The sequence below is a fragment of the Mustelus asterias genome, unplaced genomic scaffold (assembly GCF_964213995.1).
Source record: "Mustelus asterias unplaced genomic scaffold, sMusAst1.hap1.1 HAP1_SCAFFOLD_107, whole genome shotgun sequence".
NCBI lineage: Eukaryota > Metazoa > Chordata > Chondrichthyes > Carcharhiniformes > Triakidae > Mustelus > Mustelus asterias.
The window spans coordinates 863,159-885,619 of record NW_027590151.1 but is presented as its reverse complement, the minus strand read 5'-3'; the positions used below and the strand labels follow the sequence as shown (position 1 = coordinate 885,619).

Below are 22,461 nucleotides of genomic sequence, written 5' to 3'. Positions count from 1 at the left end.
CTGGGACTTTGAATGTTGGCCTCAGGTCAATGGACTGGGATTTGAAAGAACAATCTTCAGATTCAGAGTGTAGATTTGATTTATTATCGTCACATGTATGAACATACAATCAAAAGTCTTGTTTCTTGCACGCTATACAGACAAAGCATACCGTTCATAGAGAAGGAAATGAGAGAGTGCAGAATGTAGTGTTACAGTCACAGCTAGGGTGTGGAGAAAGATCAACTTTATGCAGGGCAAGTCCATTCAAATGTCTGATGGCAGCAGGGAAGAAGCTGTTCTTGAGTCAGTTGGTATGTGACCTCAGACTTTTGTATCTTTTTACCAACAGAAGAAGGTGGAAGAGCAAATGTCCAGGTTGTGTGGGGTCCTTAATTATGCTGGCTGCTTTTCCAAGGCAGCGGGAAAAGTAGACAGAGTCAATGCATGGGAGGCTGGTTTGTGTGATGGACTGGGCTTTGTTCATGACCCTTGTTAGTTTCTTGTGGAAGAGTGTGATCCACTGTGCCGTGGCTGATACAGTAGACAATACAAAGTTAGAAAGGGAAAGTTATTCTTCACCTCCAGTGCCTCAATGTAAAAATAACAACCTCATACAAAAACAGGTATTGAATGCACAAATGTTGAAGAGTTTGTTGAAAGCTACAATTTTCAGGTTCCCACTTGAGCCTGGGGCACCTTTCTGTCTCTATTGCTTGTGTCAATGCCAGCCAGGCAACGGAGCTAAGAGCTGAATTTAGCTGAGAATAATGGGGCCTGTGCCCCAGTTGGGAAACTGCCCTGGACGTCGCACTGATAGAGAGACAGGTAGGTGCTGGAGGACTGACTGGGAAATGGGCCTCCAGCCAATCGGGGCAGGAGACTGGGCGATTGGGGCAGATGGTGACGGAACCCCTGGGTGTTCAGTCCATGTGCCCAAAGTGTGGAGTCACAGTAACAGGGTGCAGAGGAGCTGGAGAGAAACCATTTGGGCCCAGAGTATTGTGAACATCCTTTTAATCTATAGAATTGGGATTCGGGGTGTCCATTAACCCTTTATTCTCTTTTCCCAAACTCTGAAATGATTCCCAGTGATAACCCTTATTGGTGACAGTGGTTAGATTTTATTCAGTATCAATAAGAGCTGACACAGTCTGATGTCTGAGCAGTCCTTTCAAAGTGCAGCAGCATTACCATTACACTCTGGGTAGAAGCACCATCTCCATGTAAATGCTCCCTGGTTGCCTCCCACAGTCCAAAGATGTACAGGTTAGGCAGATTGACCAATGCTAAATTGCCCCATAGATGTCCCAAGATGTTATGGTTAGGGGGATTAGTGGGTAAATGCGTGGGGTTATGGGGCTAGGGCGGGGAGGGGTGTGTCTGGGGAAGATGCTCTGACAGAGAGTCGGTGCAGACTCGATGGGCCAAATGACCTCCTTCTGCACTGTAGGGATTCTATGATTACCATAATTACCACAATCAGTTCCAGACAGGAAACTTAAACCTGCTGTTTCACTCTCACTCAGGAACAGATCCCAGTTTTACACCAATCTCTGATCTGACAGCATGTTTCCAGCATTCACTGTTGTTCTTCCTGACTCTAAACACAGTTGTAAAGGAGCCTCTGTTCCATGTCGAGGAGCTCTGAACCATGGAAGAGCAGCTGGGACACATTTCTTACCCACCTCAGGTTTAACCCACACATTTAGTCCTCAATGTGATCAACAGCAGCAATAACAGAGAACTCCAACCTCTGCACTCACTTGTGAATTTGCTGGTGTGTCAGCAGGTTAGAAGATTGAGTGAATCCCTTCCCACACATGGAGCAGGTGAATGGTCTCTCCACAGTGTGAGTGCGCTGGTGTTTCAATAGATGAGATGAACAAGTAAATCTTTTCTCACACTCGGAGCAGGTGAATGGCCTCTCTCCGCTGTGAACTCGCCGGTGTGTCAGCAGTGCGGCTGATCGAGTGAATCCCTTCCCACACTCGGAGCAGGTGAACGGCCTCTCTCCAGTGTGAGTGCGTCAATGTCTCAGCAGATTATCACTGTTTTTAAAGCTCTCCTCACAGTCAGGACATTTAAAAGCTCTTGCATCAGAGTGAGTACGCTGGTGTCTCGACAGGTTGGATGAATTAATGAACCCCTTCCCACCCATGGAGCAGGTGAACGGCCTCTCCCCAGTGTGAGTGCGCTGGTGTACAGTGAATTCAGATGATTTCCTGAACCCAGTCCCGCAGTGAGAGCACCTGAATGGCCTCTGGTCAGTGTGAACACGATGATGGGACATCAGGTCCCCAGAACTTTTATAGCCCTTCCCACAGTCTGGGCATTTAAAAGGTCTCAGGTCAGTGTGAACTTGCTGGTGTTGCAGCAGGTTGGATGACTCTCTGAATCCCTTGCCACACATGGAGCAGGTGAATGGCCTCTCCCCAGTGTGAGTGCGCTGATGGATTTCCAGCTGGGACAGCCATTTGAATCCCTTCCCACAATCCTCACATTTCCACGGTTTCTCCATGGTGCCGATGTGCCTCTCCAGGTTGATGATCAGTTGAAAGCTCATCCACACACAGACAACACGTGTACAGTTTCTCCCCAATGTGAATGGTGTGATGTTTTTTTCAGGCTGTGTAACTGGTTAAAGGTCTTTCCAGTCAGTTCACTGGAACACCTTCACTCGGGTGTGTGTGTGTGTCTCGGTGCTTTCCCAATCACACTGATGTTTGAAATCTTTTCCCACAGACAGAACAGAAATCCTTTCTCCTTCCACATTCATATCCCGATGCCTCAAATAGCTCCGTCAGATCTTGACGTGATGTTAGGTTTGAGTTTCCTCTCCTTCCAATATCCTGGAAAAGGAGTTTACAAATGTCATCACGGTAAATCCAGGATAGAAATTCAGAACAGACAATTCCATTTTCTGTGGAACATTTTTGTTCCCCATCCCACACAATCTCCCTGCGCAGAATCCGGTGAAGTGTCTTTCCTTCACTCCCAGTTTTCCCTCCCCCATTTCTCTGGCTGTGTTCAGATCTCCAGCTGCTGTTTGCAGAATAAGAATAAAATCAATCATTTTCTCTCCTGGTCACTGCTCCCTGATGCCCCGCCAACCCAATGCCCCTTCACTAACACGGCCACACATGTACCCTGTTGGTTGGACAAGACTCGCCAGCTTCCTCCCTCAAGTGGCACCTGGTCACCTGAGTACCTTGGGCATGACACCAAAAGAGCCCCACCTTCCCGATCTGCCCTGACTTCCTATTTCATTGGTAGTCTCTTGGGTTTGAGGATGACTTGCCTGATCTGTTTGTTAAATCCATCCATCTCCCTTGATTCCATAATCCTTAACACTCTCATCTCACAACCTTCTCACAATCTCAGTTTTTAAATTCTCTGTTGACTGAATCTGACCAGAATTCCAGATTTCTATTTTCCGTAAAGTGATTCCTGACATTGCTCCTGAACAGCCCAGTCTCAGTTAAGCAAATAAATATCACTGATTTGTATATTTAAATGGTGACAATTATTTTACTCTGAACTTTAAAAAAACGGCACAGTGGCAACACGGCAGCACTGTGGTTAGCACTGCTGCCTCATGTGGAGTTTGTCCGTTCTCCCCTTGTTGGTGTCGTGCGCCGGTTTCCTCCCACAGTCTGAAAGACGTGCTGGTTAGGTGCATTGACCCGAACAGGTGCCGGAGTGTGGCGACTCGGGGGATTTCACAGTAACTTCATTGCAGTGTTAATGTAAGCCTTACTTGTGATTAATAAATAAATTTTAACTTTAAAAACAAAATAACAGCAGTGATTAGCACTGCTGCCTCACAGCGCCAGGGACCCGGATTCAATTCCCAGCTTGGGTCACTGTTTGTGCAGAGTCTGCACATTCTTCACATGGTCCCACAGTCCAAAGATGTGCAGGCTAGGTGGATTGGCCATGCTAAATTGACCTACTTAGTACCCTCAGGGGGATTAACAGGGTAAATAGGTGAGGTTGCAGTGATAGGGCCTGGGTGGGATTGTTGTTCGGTGCAGGCTCGATGGGCCAAATGGCCTCCTCTGCACTGTAGGAATTCTATAATAATCGCAGTGAAAGACTGGAGAAGCTGGAAATGGGAACCAAAAACAGAAAGTTCTGGAAATGGGAACTGAAAACAGGAAGTTGTGGAAATCCTCAGCAGGTTTTGGCAGCTTCTGTGAAGAGAGAGAAACAGAGTTAACATTTGCAATGCCAGAGGCTTGTTGTTGATGAGCTGAGTGTTTGCAGCATTGTGGTGAGCTTTGAGAAACATACTGAATGTGAGTTTCTAGTTCTCACACAGATCTGGATGTCAATCTGATTTCACACCTTCCTCTGAACACTTTCCAAACTCAGCTCCAGCTCATTGTCCATCCCTTCACTAAACACCCGGATGGACAATCACCACCTCAAGATGGCGGCGCCCGCCGGTTGCCCGGGTAACCCGGGCCCAAGCAACAGGGAGCAGCCCCGCCCACTCCCCCTTCCCTTACCAAGATGGCCGTCCCCACGCTCCGCTCCCTGAACAAAAGACACGCCTTCCTCTCCTAAGATGGTGGCCGGTTGCCCGGGTCAATCCGGGACCCGGATGATCCTCTTCCTATTGGTCCGGAGCTGCCCGTCAATCACTCCCCGGCCCATTGTGAGCTGGAGCATGCGCGGTGTGGCTGTGAATCTGGACTCAGGCGGATGAGTGCAGGAGGTTCCAAACCTCCCAATAAGACCCATTGGTTTTATTGTCAGTCTGCAGACAGGAGCTGGAGAACTGAACCCAGTAAGAAGTTTAACAACACCAGGTTAAAGTCCAACAGGTTTATTTGGTAGCAAAAGCCACACAAGCTTTCGGAGCTCCAAGCCCCTTCTTCAGGTGAGTGGGAATTCTGTTCACAAACAGGGCAACTGAAACCAGACAGAGAAGGAGAGAGAAAACTGGGAGTGGAGGAAAGAAATAGTGGAGAAGGGTTTGGATTTCAGCCCAAGGAGGAGGGAGAGTGTGTGGGAAGGGGATTTACAGATTTAGGAGAACAAAGAACAATGCAGCACAGCAACAGGCCCTTTGGCCCACCGAGCCTGTGCTGATTCCTAATTTACACCCACTACTTATTGTCCCTAAACAGATTCTATCCCTCTGTTTGTCTCCCGTTTGTGTGTCTATCAAGATACGCCTTGAACGTTGCTAATGTGCCTGCTTCCACAACCTCCATTGGCAGCATGGTCCAGGCACCCACAACCCTCTGTGAAAAACTTTCCCCACCTCACCTTGAACCTGTGCCCTCTCATAGTCAACCCTTCCGCCCTGGGAAAAAGCCTCTGACTATCCACCCTATCTATGCATCCCATAATTTTGTAGATCTCTATCAGGTCACCCCTCAGTCTCCGTCTTTCTAGTGAAAACAATCCAGGTTTATCCAACCTCTTCATGCCTTAAACCCTCTAGACTGGGCAACATCTGGTAAACCTTCTTTATAGTGTCTCCAAAGCATCCACGTCCTTCTAGCACAGTGGTTAGCACTGCTGCTTCACAGCTCCAGGGTCCCGGGTTCGATTCCCGGCTCGGGTCACTGTCTGTGTGGAGTTTGCACATTCTCCTCGTGTCTGCGTGGGTTTCCTCCGGGTGCTCTGGTTTCCTCCCACAGTCCAAAGATGTGCGGGTGAGGTTGATTGGCCAGGTTAAAAAAATTGCCCCTTAGAGTCCTGGGATGCGTAGGTTAGAGGGATTAGCGGGTAAAATATGTGGGGGTAGGGCCTGGGTGGGATTGTGGTCGGTGCAGACTCGATGGGCCGAATGGCCTTCTTCTGCACTGTAGGGTTTCTATGATTCTATGATAGTGTGGGAACCAGAACTGCATGTAATACTCCAAATGTGGCCTAATAAAAGTTTTATACAGCTGTAACACATCTTGCCAACTTTTATACTTGATGCCCCGGCCAATGAAGGCAAGCAAGAGAGGAAAAAATGTTCCAGAGAAACTAAAATTGTTCAAAATTTCTATCCTGGACTAACTGATGACTTTTGTAAACTGTTTTACAGAATATTGGAAAGGAGGAATTACAGACAGAAACAGAAATCACATTGAGATCTGACAGAGTCACTCGATTCATCAGGGTCTGAATATCATTGGCCTTTGAATGTGGAAGGAGAAATGTTTGTTCTGTCTGTGGGAAAAGATTTCAAACATCAGTGTGACTGGAAAAGCACCGAGACACACACAAATACCTGAGAGAGTATTTCTGTGAACTGACTATGGAAAGAGCTTTAACCAGTTACACAGCCTGAAAAAATATCACACCATTCACAGCAAGGAGAAACCGTTCACATGTTGTGTGTGTGGATGAGGATTCAACTAAGTGTCCAACCTGGAGAGACACAAGGACACCAGCACCATGGAGAAACCATGGAAATGTAGGGATTGTGGGAAAGGATACAGTTACCCTTCTGAACTGGAAATGCATCGACGCGCTCACACTGGGGAGAGGCCGTTCACCTGCTCCACCTGTGGGAAGGGATTCACTCAGTCATCCAGCCTGCTGACACACCAGTATGTTCACACTGATCAGACACCTTTCAAATGTTCTGACTGTGAGAAAACATTTAAAAGCAAAAAGTATCTGCTGAGGCACCAACACATTCACAGTGAGGAGAAGCCGTTCACCTGCCCCTTGTGTGGGAAGCGATTCACTGCTACATCCAACCTGCAGAAACACCAGCGAGTTCACACTGACAAGAGACCGTTTAAATGTCCAGACTGCGGGAAGTGCTTCAAAACCTCCGGTGAAGTGACGTGTCATCAACGTGTTCACACTGACGAGAGACCATTTAGATGTTCTCACTGTGGGACTGGGTTCAGGCGATCATCTGAACTCACTGTACACCAGCGAATTCACACTGGGGAGAGGCCATTCACCTGCTCTGTGTGTGGGAAGAACTTCATTCAATCATACCACCTGCTGAAACACCAGCAAATTCACATCAATGTAAAACCTTTTAAATGTTTTGACTGTGAGCAGAGCTTTAAAAGCAGCAAAAGTCTCGTGATGCACCAGCGGGTTCACACTGGGGAGAGACCGTTCACCTGCTCTGTGTGTGGGAAGGGATTCACTCAGTCATACAACCTGTTGAAACATCAGCGGGTTCACTCTGATATAAAACATTATAAATATTTTGATTATGAGCAGAACATTAAAAGTAGCAATGATCTAATGATACACCAGTGAGTTCACACTGGAGAGAGACTGTTCACCTGTTCCGAGTGTGGGAATGTATTCACTGACTTACAGCAAGTGCTCAGACACCAGCGACTTCATGAGTGTCTGCAGGGGTTGGATTCAACTGCTTTTGCTGCTGTTAATCACATTGAGGACTGAACATGTGGGTTAATCCTGAGGTGTGTAAGAAATGTGTTCAGCTGCTCTCTTCCATGGACCAGAGCTCCTTATCTGGGGAGAGAAAACAGGTGCATTCTGGGTTTGTCACCCAGCAAGCTGCTGTGGAAGCTTTCTTCATAAGCGGGAGAGAGGGAGGGACAGAGAGTGCTGTTCTGTTAATTTTCAAGGAACTTTTTTACATTTTATGAAGATTATTAGATAGTGATTGTTTACAAAGCATGCTCTGAAATCAGATTGATATACAACTGCGAGCTGTTCCTGACCACAAGTGACTATTCCAGTCTGAAAATGTCTCTGATCTGAAGTTTCCAAATGTTTTTGTGACATTCCTGAGTTTTCAGATGAAAAGCGGTGACAACAATTGGTATTTACCCAGTAACAGGTTAAAATGTACCGAGACCCTTCACATACGGTCAGAAGCTGGGTTGAAAAGGTAAGGAGCAGGTTTAGTGAGGGATTTCCATCCTTTAGGACCTCAGCAGGTGAAAGTACAGGTGGAGTGAAGCCGGTTGGGGGAGCTGAAGAGGGTCAGAACATTTTATTTTATTGTCTCCTGGGATGTGGGCATCACTGGAAAGGCCAGAACTTGTTACCCATCCCTTATTGTCCCTGAACTGAGTGACTTGCTCGGCCCTAGACCCAACCACATTGCTGTGAGTCCAGAGTCACACGTAGGCCAGACCAGATAAGGATGGCAGATTTCCTTCCCTAAAGGACATTGGTAAAGTTTTACAACAATCGATGATAACTAACATGGACATCATCACTGAGACTAGCTTTAGAATTCCAGATTCATTAATTGAATTGGGGATTTGAACCCATGTCCCCAGAGCATTGGGCTGGACTTCTGGATGTCTGTTCCAGAAGTGGAAATGGTTGAGAGCTTCATGATTTGAGGTGTCCAGATCACCAACAACCTGTCCTGGTCCCTCCACGCCAACACTATAGTTAAGAAAGCCCACCAACACCTCTGCTTTCTCAGGAGGCTAAGAAAATTTGGCATGTATTTTACACAGAGGGTGGTGGGGGCCTGGAATGCGCTGCCAGGCAAGGTGGTGGAGGCGGACACACTGGGAACGTTTAAGACTTATCTAGATAGCCACATGAATGGAGTGGGAATGGAGGGATACAAAAGAATGGTCTAGTTTGGACCAGGGAGCAGCACGGGCTTGGAGGGCCGAAGGGCCTGTTCCTGTGCTGTATTGTTCTTTGTTCTATGTCTGCTACGACTCTCATTAGCTTTTACAGATGCACCATGGAAAGCACTCAAGTCTGAGATCACCGACCAACCGACTCAAGAACACCTTCTTCTCTGCTGCTATCAGACTCTTGAATGGACCTACCTTGCATTAAGCTTTTCTCTACACCCTAGCTATGACTTTAACACTATTTTCAGCACTGTCTCCTTTCCTTCTCCCTGATGTACTCTATGAACAGTATGTTTTTTGTCTGTATGTTGTGCAAGAAACAATACTTTTCACAGTATCCCAATACAGGTGACAGTAATAAATCCAATCAACGACATCACCACTGAGTCACCTTCTTCCCTAATTGGAGGAGGGCAGGGAGCTCGGAGGGTTGTGGGGCTGGTGGAGGTTCGAGAGACTGTCTATCATGGAGAAAGTGGCTGCCTCCATGGAGCTTCAAGCACGGCTCTGACTTGCCTCCATGCAGGTCATGACCATAAACTGTAAACTTCCAGCCCTTGTCCATTGTTACATCCCGAGGACCGGCTCCCCCTCTCTCTGGCTTTGTGCTGATTGTCGATCCGGCTGGGAGCCACTGGGTGGATGAGTGGGTGAAGGAATGTTCAGTGAACATGAAGGGGGTTGTGTGTGTTTCCCCATTTTTGTTCTGTTCAATTTCCAATATTTATTTATTTTCATTTTTAACCAAAAGATATTCAAGTTGTAGCACTGAGATCGAGGAGTTTAAATCTGTTAAAATCAATCCCCATCCAGTACACAGGAGGACTGGACTGGTCCCAACTTTTTATGGTATCAATAAACACAGATCTTACAAGATGTTTATCGGGGGAATTGTTTTTCTCTGAGACCAGGGACGGTCAAACACTGTCCCAAAGTTCAGATTAGGGCCTTGAGCCTGGGCTATGGGGCCACACACCTGGAGCACCATTCCCAGATGTCCTGTCCCGGATGTCCATCACCCTGATTTAAATCACCCCACCATTGGTGGCCGTGCCTTCAGCTGCCTGGACCCTAAGCTCTGGAATTTCCTCCCTAAACCTCTCCACCTTTCCACTTCACTTTCCTCCCTAAAGACTCTCCTTATAACCAATCTCTTTGGATCATCTGACCCAATGTGTCCTTTTGTTCCTGTGAAACTGCTTCGGACATTTTATTCAGTGAAAAGTTCTACATTAATATAAGTTGTTGTTGTAGTTCAGTGAAATCTGATCACTTCCTGAGTGAGTGAGTTTGTATAAATGTAACTCAGATGGACACAGTTTGTTAGAACAGACCGAGGGAGAAGGAAGCTCTGAATTAATCACGAGACTTTTTGTTCTAATTTGCTTTTACAGCTAAATGTTTTCCAGACACACTGGCTGCCTACAGAATAAATCTGAAATTTTAAACATCACCCCCCCCCACCAACAAGAAAAAAAGCAATATAAATACATTGATATCAAGTGCATGGCTCTCATTGCAACATTTTTTTATTCATTTATGGAACATGGTCATTGTTGGCTGGACAGCATTTATTGCCCATCCCTAGTTGCCCTTGGTGGGCATTTAAGAAACAACCACATTGCTGTTGCTTTGGTGTCACATGTAGGCCAGACCAGGTAAGGATGGCAGATTTCCTTCCCTAAAGGACATTAGTGAACATACATGCAGATATAGGAATTAGGAGGAGTCGGCCACTTGGCCCCTTGAGTCTGGTCTATCATTCAATAAGATGATGTCTGATCTGATTGTAACCTCAACTCCATATACCCACCTATCCCGATAAATTTTCACCCCCTTATTGTTACGATCCTTGACCAGACCCCGGGATGTGAGGGGAGATCCAGTTAGGGACAATAAACAGTTTGATTAAAATAAAGGTTGTGATTCAAGACACTTGACAAGTGGCACGGTGGCACAGTGGTCAGCACTGCTGCCTCAGCACCAGGGGCCCAAGTTCGATTCCCGGCTTGGGTGACTGTCTGTGTGGAGTCTGCACATTCTCCCTGTGTCTGTGTGGGTTTCCCCCGGGTGCTCCGGTTTCCTCCCACAGCCTAAAGGTGTGCGGGTTAGATGGATTGGACATGCTAAATTGCCCCTTAGTGTCAGGAGGACTAGCTAGGGTAAATGCATGGGGTTATGGGGATAGAGCCTGGGTGGGATTGTGCAGACTCGATGGGCTGAATGGCCTGCTCTTAGGATTCTATGAGTCTAACAAGTGAATAAAGGCACAAGATTCCACAGATTCTGGAGCAGGACTGGAGGGGGCACTCCGCTCCCTCTCGGTCCTCCAGCCCCGCTCCTCATTCACTCCGATTGGTTGGAGGCCCCGCCCCTCATTCACTCTGGGTGGAGGACCAGCCGCTCCCGCTTGGTCCTCCAGGCCCGCCCCTCATTCACGCTGGTTGGAGGACCAGCTGCTCCTTCTCGGTTCTCCCAACTCGCCCCTCATTCACTCCGATTGCTTGGAGGACCAGCTGCTCCTTCTTGGTCCTCCAGTCACCAAGCGGAGCTTCTCTTTTCATTGTTGAGGAATCATAACCTGAGGCAAAGGCCCAATTGGGAAAGGTGATTATTTCTGGATATATAAAATCAGTAATAAAGTCATTAAAGTTGATTTGTTGTTGTGAGCTGCATTATTTGTGAGAATGAGAGTGACGGAGTGGGATTGATCCACAGCCTGAGTCACCAGTTTAAGGACAGGAGGAGAGAGAATCTGGAGAGGAGAAAAGAATCTGGAGGAGACTGGAGACTGAATCTGGAGCAATGAGCAGAGAGGGAGAGGAGTGTGTGGGACACAGAGTTATAGATCTGGGGAAGTATATATGGTGGAAGAGAATAGCTAAAGTAAATGTTGGCCCTTTAGAGGACAATACTGGTGAGGTATTAATGGGGAACACAGAGATGGCAGAGACACTAATCCAATATTTTGCCCCTGTCTTCACAGTAGAGAATAATGAAGATTTTCTAAAAACTGTTGTTAATGCAGAGCAACTTGGTGCAATAATCATCACTTCGGCGAGGTATTGAATAAACTAAGTGGATTAAAGGCAGATAAGTCTCTGGGGCCCGATGGCCTGCACCCGAGGGTATTAAAGGAGGCGGCAGCAGAGATAGTGGATGCATTAGTTGTGATATTTCAAAATTCCTTGGATTCTGATAAGGTCCCACTAGATTGGAAACAGGCTAATGTGATGCCCTTATTCAAAAAGGGAGAGAGGCAAAAAATAGGAAACCAAAGGCCAGCTCGCTTGACCTGTGTAGTGAGGAAGCTGCTGGAATCAATCGTTAAGGAGGAGATGAATGAGCATTTGGAATGGCAAAGCTCAATCCACCATTGTCAGCATGGTTTTATGCAGGGTAAGTCATGTTTGACAAACTTGCTTCAATTCTTAGAGGACAGAACCAGCAAGGTGGACATGGGGAAACCTGTGGATGTGGTATATATAGACTTCCAGAAAGCATTTGACAAGGTGCCGCATAAAAGACTGATCCAGAAAGTGTGATCGCAGGGGATTGAGGGTGGAGAACTGGATTGGATTGAGGATTGGCTGACTGACAGAAAGCAGAGGGTCGGGATAAATGGGTCCTTCTCTGGCTGGCAAAATGTAACTAAGGGGGTGCCGCAGGGATCAGTCCTCGGACCTCAACTCTCTACAATCCATATAAATGATCTGCAAGCAGGGACAGAGTGTAACATAGCAAAATTTGCAGATGATACTAAAATAGGTGGGAAAGCAGTCAGTGAAGAGGATATAAAGCTTCTACAGATGGATAGGTTAGGAGAATGGGTGAAAGTTTGGCAGATGGAGTTTAGTGTGGACAGGTGTGAGGTTATCCACTGACAGAAAAAAATGGAAAGGCAAATTATCTAAATGGAAAGCAGCTTCACTATGTGTCCAGGCAGAGGGATCTGGGTGTCTATGTTCATGAATCACAGAAAGTCGGTCTGCAGGTGCAGCATGTAATAAAAAAGGCAAATGGGATGTTGGTATTTATTGTAAAGAATCTGGAGTATAAACAGGTGGGGAGGTGGATTTGAGACCAGGGAGAGATCAGCCATGATCTGATTGAATGGCGGAGCAGGCTCGAAGAGCTGAATTTGTCTTCTTCTGTCCTAATTCCTATGTTCCCTTGAAAGCTTCCACAGAAACTAGAATTGTCTGCTCTGAATTTCTGTCCTCTATTTATACTGATAACTTCTGTAAACTCCTTTTACAGGGGGTGAGCGGGAAAGGAGTTCCAGACAGGAAAGTCAGAACAAACATCATGTCAAAATCTGAGAGTCACTCGATTCATCAGGAGCTGAATATCATTGACCTTTGAATGTGGAAGGAAAAATGTTTGTCTCTTCTGTCGGTGGGAAACGATTTCATAAATCAATGGGATTAGAAAATCACCGAGACACACGCACACCCGAGTGAGAGTGTTCCAGTGAACTGACTGTGGAAAGAGCTTTAAACAGTTACACAGCCTGAAAAAACATCACCATTCACAGTGAGGAGAAACTGTACACGTATTGTTGTGTGTGGACGAGGCTTCAACTGATCATCAACATGGAGAGACATGATGACACCGACACCACGGAGAAACCATGGATATGTGGGGACTGTGGGAAAGCATTCACTTGCCCGTCCAAACTGGAAACACATCGACGCACCCACACTGGGGAGAGACCTTTCAACTGTCCCATGTGTGGGAAGGATTTCACTCAGTCATCCAACTTAGCATTACATCAGCGTGTTCACACTGGAGAGAGGCCGTTCAGTTGCTCTGTGTGTCGGAAACGATTCATTCAGTCATACAATCTAGCATAACACCGGCAGGTTCACACTGGGGAGAGGCCGTTCACCTGCTCCGTGTGTGGGAAGGGATTCATTAATTCCTCTAACCTAGTGGCACACCAGCGAGTTCACTCCGGGGAGAAACCATTCAGCTGCACTGACTGTGGAATGAGCTTTAGGCTTTCATCCACCTGCTGAAACACCAGCGAGTTCACACTGGGGAGAGGCCATTCAGCTGCACTGACTGTGGAAAGAGCTTCAGACACTCAGGCAGTCTCACTGTACACCAGCGAGCTCACACTGGGGAGAGGCCATTCACCTGCTCCGAGTGTGGGAAGGGATTCACTGATTGATGCCAACTGCTGAGACATGAATGAGTTCACACCAGGGAGAGGCCGTTCACCTGCTCCGAGTGTGGGAAGGGATTCACTGATTCATCTCAGCTGCTGAAACACCAGCGAGTTCACAAGTGAGGGCAGGGATTGGATTCTGCTGTTATTGCTGCTGTTAATGATAACCGGGCCCTTTCATTCTGACAGCTGGAGTTTGTTTTTACTCAGTAACTGGGCTGGAGTTTAATATTCTGGATCTAGAGCTGATTGTGCTCCCGGGGCTGCAGTGTCCCTTTAAGAACCTCTGTCTGCGACCTTTCCCCATAATTCAGCAACTCGCATCAGAAATTAATTTACAAACAGGATTCTGAACTTCTTACTTCAATCCCAAATTGATCTTCGGTACAAACTTTACAATTCAGTGTCTGAGAGGTTCCACTGATTAACATCTCCAATTAAAATGCTGATTAATCCTTGTTGACAATTCTTACTGATCTGCACATTACACACAGTGACACCTCCATTATCCACCAGAAAGAAGGGGAATGGAAATTGGTGGAGAATCGAGAGTTCCCAAATGTTACCCCTCCCGTCTGGTACAGAATTCCCCTCAGCCTGGGAGTGGAGACAAGTTCAATCCAAGTAACGGACTGTAAGAAATTGCTGTCTAATAACTTTATAAAATTTTCAGAATATTCTGGATTATAGAAGCAGCTCACTCTGTCTTATGAAGAAAGCTTCCATTGCAGCTCTGACGAAGGGTCATCCAGACTCGAAACATTGGCTCTATTTTCTCCCTCCAGATGCTGTCAGACCAGCTGAAATTTTCCAGCATTTTCTGTTTTTGAAACACAGGACAGGCCTGTTATCTCTGCCAAGGACAATGTCGCTAGACCCTGAACAAGAGATTTCTAACCCTGATACGATCGGATCTCATGACCCGTACATAAACCAACTGTCTGTGTGAAGGTTAAAACAGGCTCTTGAGAGCAAAGAGATTTTGAAGTGATCCGTACTGACTTCAGCCCAACACCCACACTCTGGCTCACACCAGTTAACCATTCGGAGGAGATTGCAGCCACCAGCTACAGAGACCAGCACTCACTCTGTGTCATCCTGTTTGTCCTTTGGGACTGGTAAATCATTCTCACCTGTCAGTTTATGGGTTTTTTCCTGTTTATTTAGTTTCTGCATCATATTTAAACAGTTGCTTCTCAATGAAATACTTTAAAATCACTTCTGAGCTCAACCCCCCCTTTTCAGGTAATCTGTGACTAGTGGACCTAAATCTTACAAGTGGTGTTCGGAGTGGGATCACAGTCTCAGTTAAATGTGAATGGGGAAGTTCCTAAGTGGAGCCAGGACTATACAATGGCACTGCCTCATTACAGGGAATGACTGATAGATAGTCTGAGAGAAAACAGACCGGGGGTGAGAGATATCCTGGGGATTGGAGAAGAGGGTGTCGGGGATTACAAGTATTTCCTCAATAGGATTTCTGAACCAGTTCAGAAAGGACAAATTAAGTTGATGAAGGTCCAGAATCAGTTAGAAAATATCCACAAGCTGGATGCAGGTGAACAGAGAGCTGGAGAATATTTAAAGTCTGTGCATGAAGTTTTGCTTGAACGAGATGTATTTACAATATGTCAATAATTTAGAATTGTGTGAGATGATCTGCAGGTGGGGAGGATGAATCTAAGTCGATAGTTATCACATTTTACTGGAAAGGTTTTTATATTTATTCCTGTTGTCAGCTCGAGGGTTTGTGTTGCTGATTCTGATCGTTCGAGTAAGTTTGCTGTTATCTATGGTATGTCGTCAAAAAATGAGGAAAACAAGCTCATAGTTTAGAAATAGTAAAGTTGGTCAGAAATTAGTTGTGAGAAGTCAGTAAAGATATTCCCTTCTCAAAAACAGAAAATGCTGGAAAATCCCAGTAAGTCTGACAGCATCTGTGGAGAGAGAATAGAGTAAGAGTTTTAACAACACCAGGTTAAAGTCCAACAGGTTTATTTGGTAGCAAATGCCATTAGCTTTCGGAGCACTGCTCCTTCGTCAGATGGAGTGGAAATCTGCTCACAAACAGGGCATACAGAGACACAAAATCAAGTTACAGAATACTGATTAGAATGCGAATCTTTACAGCTAATCAGGTCTTAAAGATACAGACAATGTGAGTGGAGAGAGCATTAGGCACAGGTTAAAGAAATGTGTATAGTCTCAAGACAGGACAGCCAGTGAGATTTTGCAAGCCAGGCAAGTTGTGGGGGTTACTGATAGTGTGACATGAACCCAAGATCCCGGTTTAGGCCGTCCTCATGTGTGCGGAACTTGGCTATCAGTTTCTGCTCAGCGACTCTGCGCTGTCGTGTGTCGTGAAGGCCGCCTTGGAGAACGCTTACCTGAAGATCAGAGGCCGAATGCCTGTGACCGCTGAAGTGCTCCTCCACAAGAAGAGAACAGTCTTGCCTGGTGATTGTCGAGCGGTGTTCATTCATCCGTTGTCGTAGCGTCTGCATGGTTTCCCCAATGTACCATGCCTCAGGACATCCTTTCCTGCAGCATATCAGGTAGACAATGTTGGCCGAGTTGCAAGAGGAGGTACCGTGACCTAATGCTCTCACCACTCACATTGTCTGTATCTTTAAGAGTTGATTAGCTGTAAAGATTCGCATTCTAATCAGTATTCTGTAACTTGAGTTTGTGTCTCTGTACGCCTTGTTTATGAGCAGATATCCACTCCATCTGACGAAGGAGCAGCGCTCTGAAAGCTAATGGCATTTGCTACCAAATAAACCTGTTGGACTTTAACCTGGTGTTGTTAAAACTCTTACTGTGTTTACCCCAGTCCAACGCCGCCATCTCCACATCATGACTACCACCGAGAGAGAATAGAGCCAACATTTCAAGGCAGGGGGTTATCCAGACCCGAAACGTTGGCTCTATTCTCTCTCCATAGAACATAGAACATAGAAAGCCACAGCACAAACAGGCCCTTCGGCCCACAAGTTGCGCCGATCACATCCCCACCTCTAGGCCTATCTATAGCCCTCAATCCCATTAAATCCCATGTACTCATCCAGAAGTCTCTTAAAAGACCCCAACGAGTTTGCCTCCACCACCACCGACGTCAGCCGAATCCACTCACCCACCACCCTCTGAGTGAAAAACTTACCCCTGACATCTCCTCTGTACCTACCCCCCAGCACCTTAAACCTGTGTCCTCTCGTAGCAACCATTTCAGCCCTTGGAAATAGCCTCTGAGAGTCTACCCTATCCAGACCTCTCAACATCTTGTAAACCTCTATCAGGTCACCTCTCATCCTTCGTCTCTCCAGGGAGAAGAGACCAAGCTCCCTCAACCTATCCTCATAAGGCATGCCCCCCAATCCAGGCAACATCCTTGTAAATCTCCTCTGCACCCTTTCAATGGCTTCAACATCTTTCCTGTAATGAGGTGACCAGAACTGCGCGCAGTACTCCAAGTGGGGTCTAACCAGGGTCCTATAAAGCTGCAGCATTATCTCCCGACTCCTAAACTCAATCCCTCGATTAATGAAGGCCAGTACGCCGTACGCCTTCTTGACCGCATCCTCCACTTGCGAGGCCGATTTAAGAGTCCTATGGACCCGGACCCCAAGGTCCTTCTGATCCTCTACACTGCTAAGAATGGTACCCTTCATATTATACTGCTGCTTCATCCCATTGGATCTGCCAAAATGGATCACCACACACTTATCCGGGTTGAAGTCCATCTGCCACTTCTCCGCCCAGTCTTGCATTCTATCTATGTCTCGCTGCAACTTCTGACATCCCTCCAAACTATCCACAACACCACCTACCTTGGTGTCGTCAGCAAACTTACCAACCCATCCCTCCACTTCCTCATCCAGGTCATTTATGAAAATGACAAACAGCAAGGGTCCCAGAACAGATCCCTGGGGCACTCCACTGGTCACTGACCTCCATGCAGAGAAAGACCCCTCCACAGCCACTCTCTGCCTTCTGCAGGCAAGCCAGTTCTGGATCCACAAGGCAACAGCCCCTTGGATCCCATGCCCTCTCACTTTCTCAAGAAGTCTTGCATGGGGGACCTTATCGAACGCCTTGCTGAAGTCCATATAGACCACATCCACCGCTCTTCCTTCGTCAATGTGTTTGGTCACATTTTCAAAGAACTCAACCAGGCTCGTAAGGCACGACCTGCCCTTGACAAAGCCGTGCTGACTACTTTTGATCATACTAAACTTCTCTAGATGATCATAAATCCTGTCTCTCAGGATCCTCTCCATCAACTTACCAACCACTGAGGTTAGACTCACCGGTCGGTAATTTCCCGGGCTGTCCCTGTTCCCTTTCTTGAATATAGGGACCACATCTGCAATCCTCCAATCCTCCGGAACCTCTCCCGTCTCCATCGACGATGCAAAGATCATCGCCAAAGGCTCCGCAATCTCCTCCCTCGCCTCCCACAGTAACCTGGGGTACATCCCATCCGGTCCCGGCGACTTACCAACCTTGATGCCATTCAATAGTTCCAACACATCCTCTTTCTTTATGTCCACATGCTCGATCCTTTCTGTCCACCGCAAACCAGCAGTACAACCACCCAGATCCCTTTCCACCGTGAATACCGAGGTAAAGTATTCATTAAGCAGCTCCGCCATTTCTAACGGTTCCGCACAAACTTTTCCCCCTTCACCTTTTAAGGGTCCTATGCCTTCACATCTCATCCTTTTACTCTTGACATATTTGTAGAAAGCCTTGGGATTCTCCTTAATCTTACCCGCCAAGGCCTTCTCATGACCCCTTCTCGCTCTCCTAATTTCCTTCTTAAGCTCCTTCCTACATCCCGTATACTCCTCTAAATCCTTAACACCTCCTAGCTCTCTGAACCTTCTGTACGCCTCTCTTTTCTTATTCACCAGGTTCATCACAACCTTCGTGCACCACGGTTCCCGTACCCTACCAACACCCCCCTGTCTCATCGGAACGTTGTCATGCAGAGCTCCAGACAAACATTCCTTGAAAATCCTCCACTTTCCTTCGGTACTTTTCCCCAAGAATGCCTCCTTCCAATTTACCCGTCTAATTTCCTCCCTGATGACACTGTATTTCCCTTTACTCCAGAGAAACACTTTCCTAGCCTGCCTGATCCTATCTCTTTCCAATGCTATCGTGAAGGAGATAGAATTATGATCGCTATCCCCAAGATGCTCACCCACCGAGAGATCCTCCACCTGTCCAGGTTCATTAGCCAGCACCAGATCAAGTACAGCCTCTCCTCTAGTAGGCTTATCCACATACTGTGTCAGGAAACTCTCCTGGACACACCTAACAAACTCCTCTCCATCCAAACCCCTAGCCCTAGGGATATTCCAATCTATGTTTGGGAAATTAAAATCTCCCATCACGACAACTCTGTTATTCCTACATCTCTCCAGGATCTGTTTCCCCATCTGCTCCTCAACATCTCTGTTACTATTGGGCGGCCTATAGAAAACACCCAGCAACGTTACCGACCCCTTCCTGTTCCTCACCTCCACCCACAGAGACTCCGTAGTCAATCCCTCCACGGCGTCCACCTCCTCTACAGCCGTGACACTATCCCTGATCAACAGTGCCACTCCCCCCCCTCTCTTGCCTCCCTCCCTGTCCTTCCTGAAACATCTAAAACCCGGCACCTGAAGCACCCAGTCCTGTCCCTGAGACATCCAAGTCTCCGTAATGGCCACCACATCACAATTCGAAGCAGCAATCCACGCTCTAAGCTCATCCACTTTATTCACTACACTCCTGGCATTAAAATAGACACATCTCAGACCTTCAGCCTGAGCACTTCCCTTCTCCATCACTCGTCTAACCTCCCTCTTACCCTGTTTACATTCCTTATCTATTTGCGAGCTAACCTCCTCGCTCTCAGTCCCCTCATTTCGATTCCCTCCCCCCAACCTTTCTAGTTTAAAGTCTCTCCAGTAGCCTTAGCCAACCTTCCCGCCAGGATATTGGTCCCCCTGGGATTCAAGTGCCACCCGTCTTTTTTAAACAGGTCACACCTGCCCCTAAAGAGGTCCCAATGATCCAAGTACCCAAATCCTTGTCCCTTGCTCCAGTCCCTCAGCCACGCATTCATTCTCCACCGATTCCTGTTCTCACTCTCCCGCGGCACAGGCAGCAATCCCGAGATTACTACCTTTGCATTCCTCTTTCTCAGCTGTCTACCTAACTCCCTATATTCTCTTTTCATGACCCCTTCCCTCTTCCTACCTATGTCAGCAGTACCTATATGCATCACGACCTTCGGCTCCTCTCCCTCCCCCTTCAGGATTTCTGGGACTCGACCAGAGACATCCCGGACCCCTGCACCAGGGAGGCAAACCACCATCCGAGAGTCCCGTCTGTGTCCGCAAAAACGCCTATCTGACCCCCTCACCGTAGAGTCCCCAGTTAGCACTACCCTCCTTTCCTTACCCTTTTGCACTACTGGGCCAGGCTCAGCTCCAGAGACACTGCCAACGCTGCTTCCCCCAGGTGGGCTGTCCACCCCATTAGTACTCAGACAGGAGTATTTATTATTAAGGGGCACATCCACCGGGGTGCTCACCATCAACTGAGCTTTCTCCTTCCTCACTGTTACCCAGTTACCCTCCTCCCATGGTCCCGGTGTGACCACCTGCCGATAGCTCCTGTCAATGACCTCCTCACTATCCCTAACCCGGCGAAGGTCCTCGAGCTGCAATTCCAGTTCCCTAACATGTTCCCTTAGGAACCGCAGCTCAACACACCCAGCACAGATATGGTCGTCCGGGAGGCTAGGAGCCTCCAGGACCTCCCACATCCTACATTGGGAACAACATACTGGCCTCACACTCATAATTGCCCCTTTAAACACACAGGGAAAAAAAAGTGAATGAAAATTTTAAACTTACCTTTCCTCCTCCTGTTTTCTCCAAAGCCCTGCTCTCACTGGGTCTTTTTTTTTAGGTTAGAGGAGGAGGGAGGGTGGGATACTCTACAAGTGTAGAGTATCGGGATTCCTCTCTGTTCCAATTTATTGGGGAAAAAAAAATCTCTCTCTCCCAGACCTCCCTGCGCGACCACTTCCGGGTTTAGATATTTTTAAAGAAAAAACCCGCGAAAAAGTAAGTTAAAAATAACAGCGCTTACCCGCAGCACTCCTCTCGCGAATCTCTCCCTCTCTGCTGCACTTCCAAGACGCAATGAGGCCGATTCACTGAGGTGAGTAACTTTTTAAAAAAAAAAAAATCTCTCTCTCCCAGACCTCCCTGCGCGACCACTTCCGGGTTTAGATATTTTTAAAGAAAAAACCCGCGAAAAAGTAAGTTAAAAATAACAGCGCTTACCCGCAGCACTCCTCTCGCGAATCTCTCCCTCTCTGCTGCACTTCCAAGACGCAGGTCCGAAGGTCGTGATGCTGTCAGACTTACTGAGATTTTCCAGCATTTTCTGTTTTTGTTTCAGATTCCAGCCTCTGCAGTATTTTGCTTTTATTCCCTTCTCAGGGTGCGGAGATCTGTAAGGCATCACTGTGAGATAAAATATTTAGAAATGTATTGAATATTATAGGAATATCTCTCTCACTTATGAAGAAAGCTTCCTGGGTTGACAAACACAGGACAGTGTCGGCCTGTTATATCTGCCAAGGACATGTCACTGGCACAGAACCTGAAACAAGATGAATTTGATAGGGTTGTGGGGTTCTCATGACCCACGTGTAAACCAACCGTCTGAGTAAAGATTGAACAGGATGTCCAAGCAAGTGATGAGCCACTAAATGACTTCATGGACATCCAATCGGAATAGGACGGATTATCTAGAATATGTCCCTGACTAATGGACAATTGAATAAGTGATTGACGTAAGATCCCAGAAATAAGGTTTATAAATGGTCTGTTGAGAGGGAAAATCACATTAGACAGTAAAGAATTTCTCAAAGTGATCCATCCATCCATCCACATTTGTCCCTCTTCATTGGAAGTGTGAGAAAGAGGTTTGTAGATGTGGTCTGATGTACAATGAATGATGACACTTTAAAATGGAAATTCCACTCAACTCCCTGAACCAACAAATGGAGTGTGTGTTGCCATGGCCACCGAGTAGTTTGTAAATGTGTCAAACACAAGCAGTGCGATTAGTCTAAATCACTTTTGAAAGTTACTATTGCATCTGTTTCCACCTGTCATTCAGATAATGTGTTCCAGATCATTATCATTCACTGAGTAAAATAATCTCTCCTCATCTCCATCCTGGATTGTTTGCTGATTATTTTAAAGTTGTGTTCTGCAGTTACCAAACATTCCCCCAATTGAATCAATTTCTCCGTGTCGATGAAAACGCCTCAGGAATGTCCACATCTCTATTAAATCACTTTGTAACTTTCTCAGCTCTAAAGAGAACAATCCCAGCTTCTCCAGTCTCTCCACAGGACATCATCCCTGATATTCTGGGAAATTTTCTCTGCACCCTCTCCAAGGCCTTGACATCTTTCCCAGAGTGCGGTGATCAGAATTGAACACACAATTTCTGCTGAGGATTAATCTGTGATTTATAAAGATTCACTATAACTGCCTTACTTTTGTAATCCATGTCTCCATTAATAAACCGAGGACCCCATTAGCTTTATCTTTAAACAGCTTGATCAACTTGTCCTGTCACAGTCAAGGATTTGTTTACATCCACTGCCTGGTCATTGTGTTCCTGCACTCTGTTTAAAATTGTCCCATTTCGTTTATTCTGCCACTCCTCATT

At 46.7% G+C, this 22,461-nt stretch overlaps 2 protein-coding genes and 1 pseudogene across 2 annotated transcripts in view; 2 read left to right on the top strand and 1 right to left on the bottom strand.

Annotated features, from left to right (window-relative positions):
- Positions 1-11,343, top strand: part of LOC144484446 (uncharacterized) — a 48,103-nt gene extending 36,760 nt beyond the window's left edge. The window contains exons 9-11 of the mRNA XM_078202974.1: positions 6,709-6,975; positions 7,728-7,819; positions 11,205-11,343. Coding sequence (XP_078059100.1) covers positions 6,709-6,975; positions 7,728-7,819; positions 11,205-11,343 — 498 coding nt within the window. The remainder of the gene's footprint in view (positions 1-6,708; positions 6,976-7,727; positions 7,820-11,204) is intronic.
- On the bottom strand, positions 62-21,239 carry LOC144484460 (uncharacterized). The gene is made up of 2 exons (XM_078202997.1): positions 21,057-21,239; positions 62-2,831 (listed from the first exon to the last, which is right to left on the bottom strand). The coding sequence occupies exon 2, from the start codon at positions 2,543-2,545 to the stop codon at positions 2,009-2,011; it is 537 nt and encodes a 178-aa protein (XP_078059123.1). The 5' UTR covers positions 2,546-2,831; positions 21,057-21,239; the 3' UTR covers positions 62-2,008.
- Positions 13,130-14,560, top strand: LOC144484444 (uncharacterized; annotated as a pseudogene).
- Positions 21,240-22,461: the final 1,222 nt, after the last annotated feature.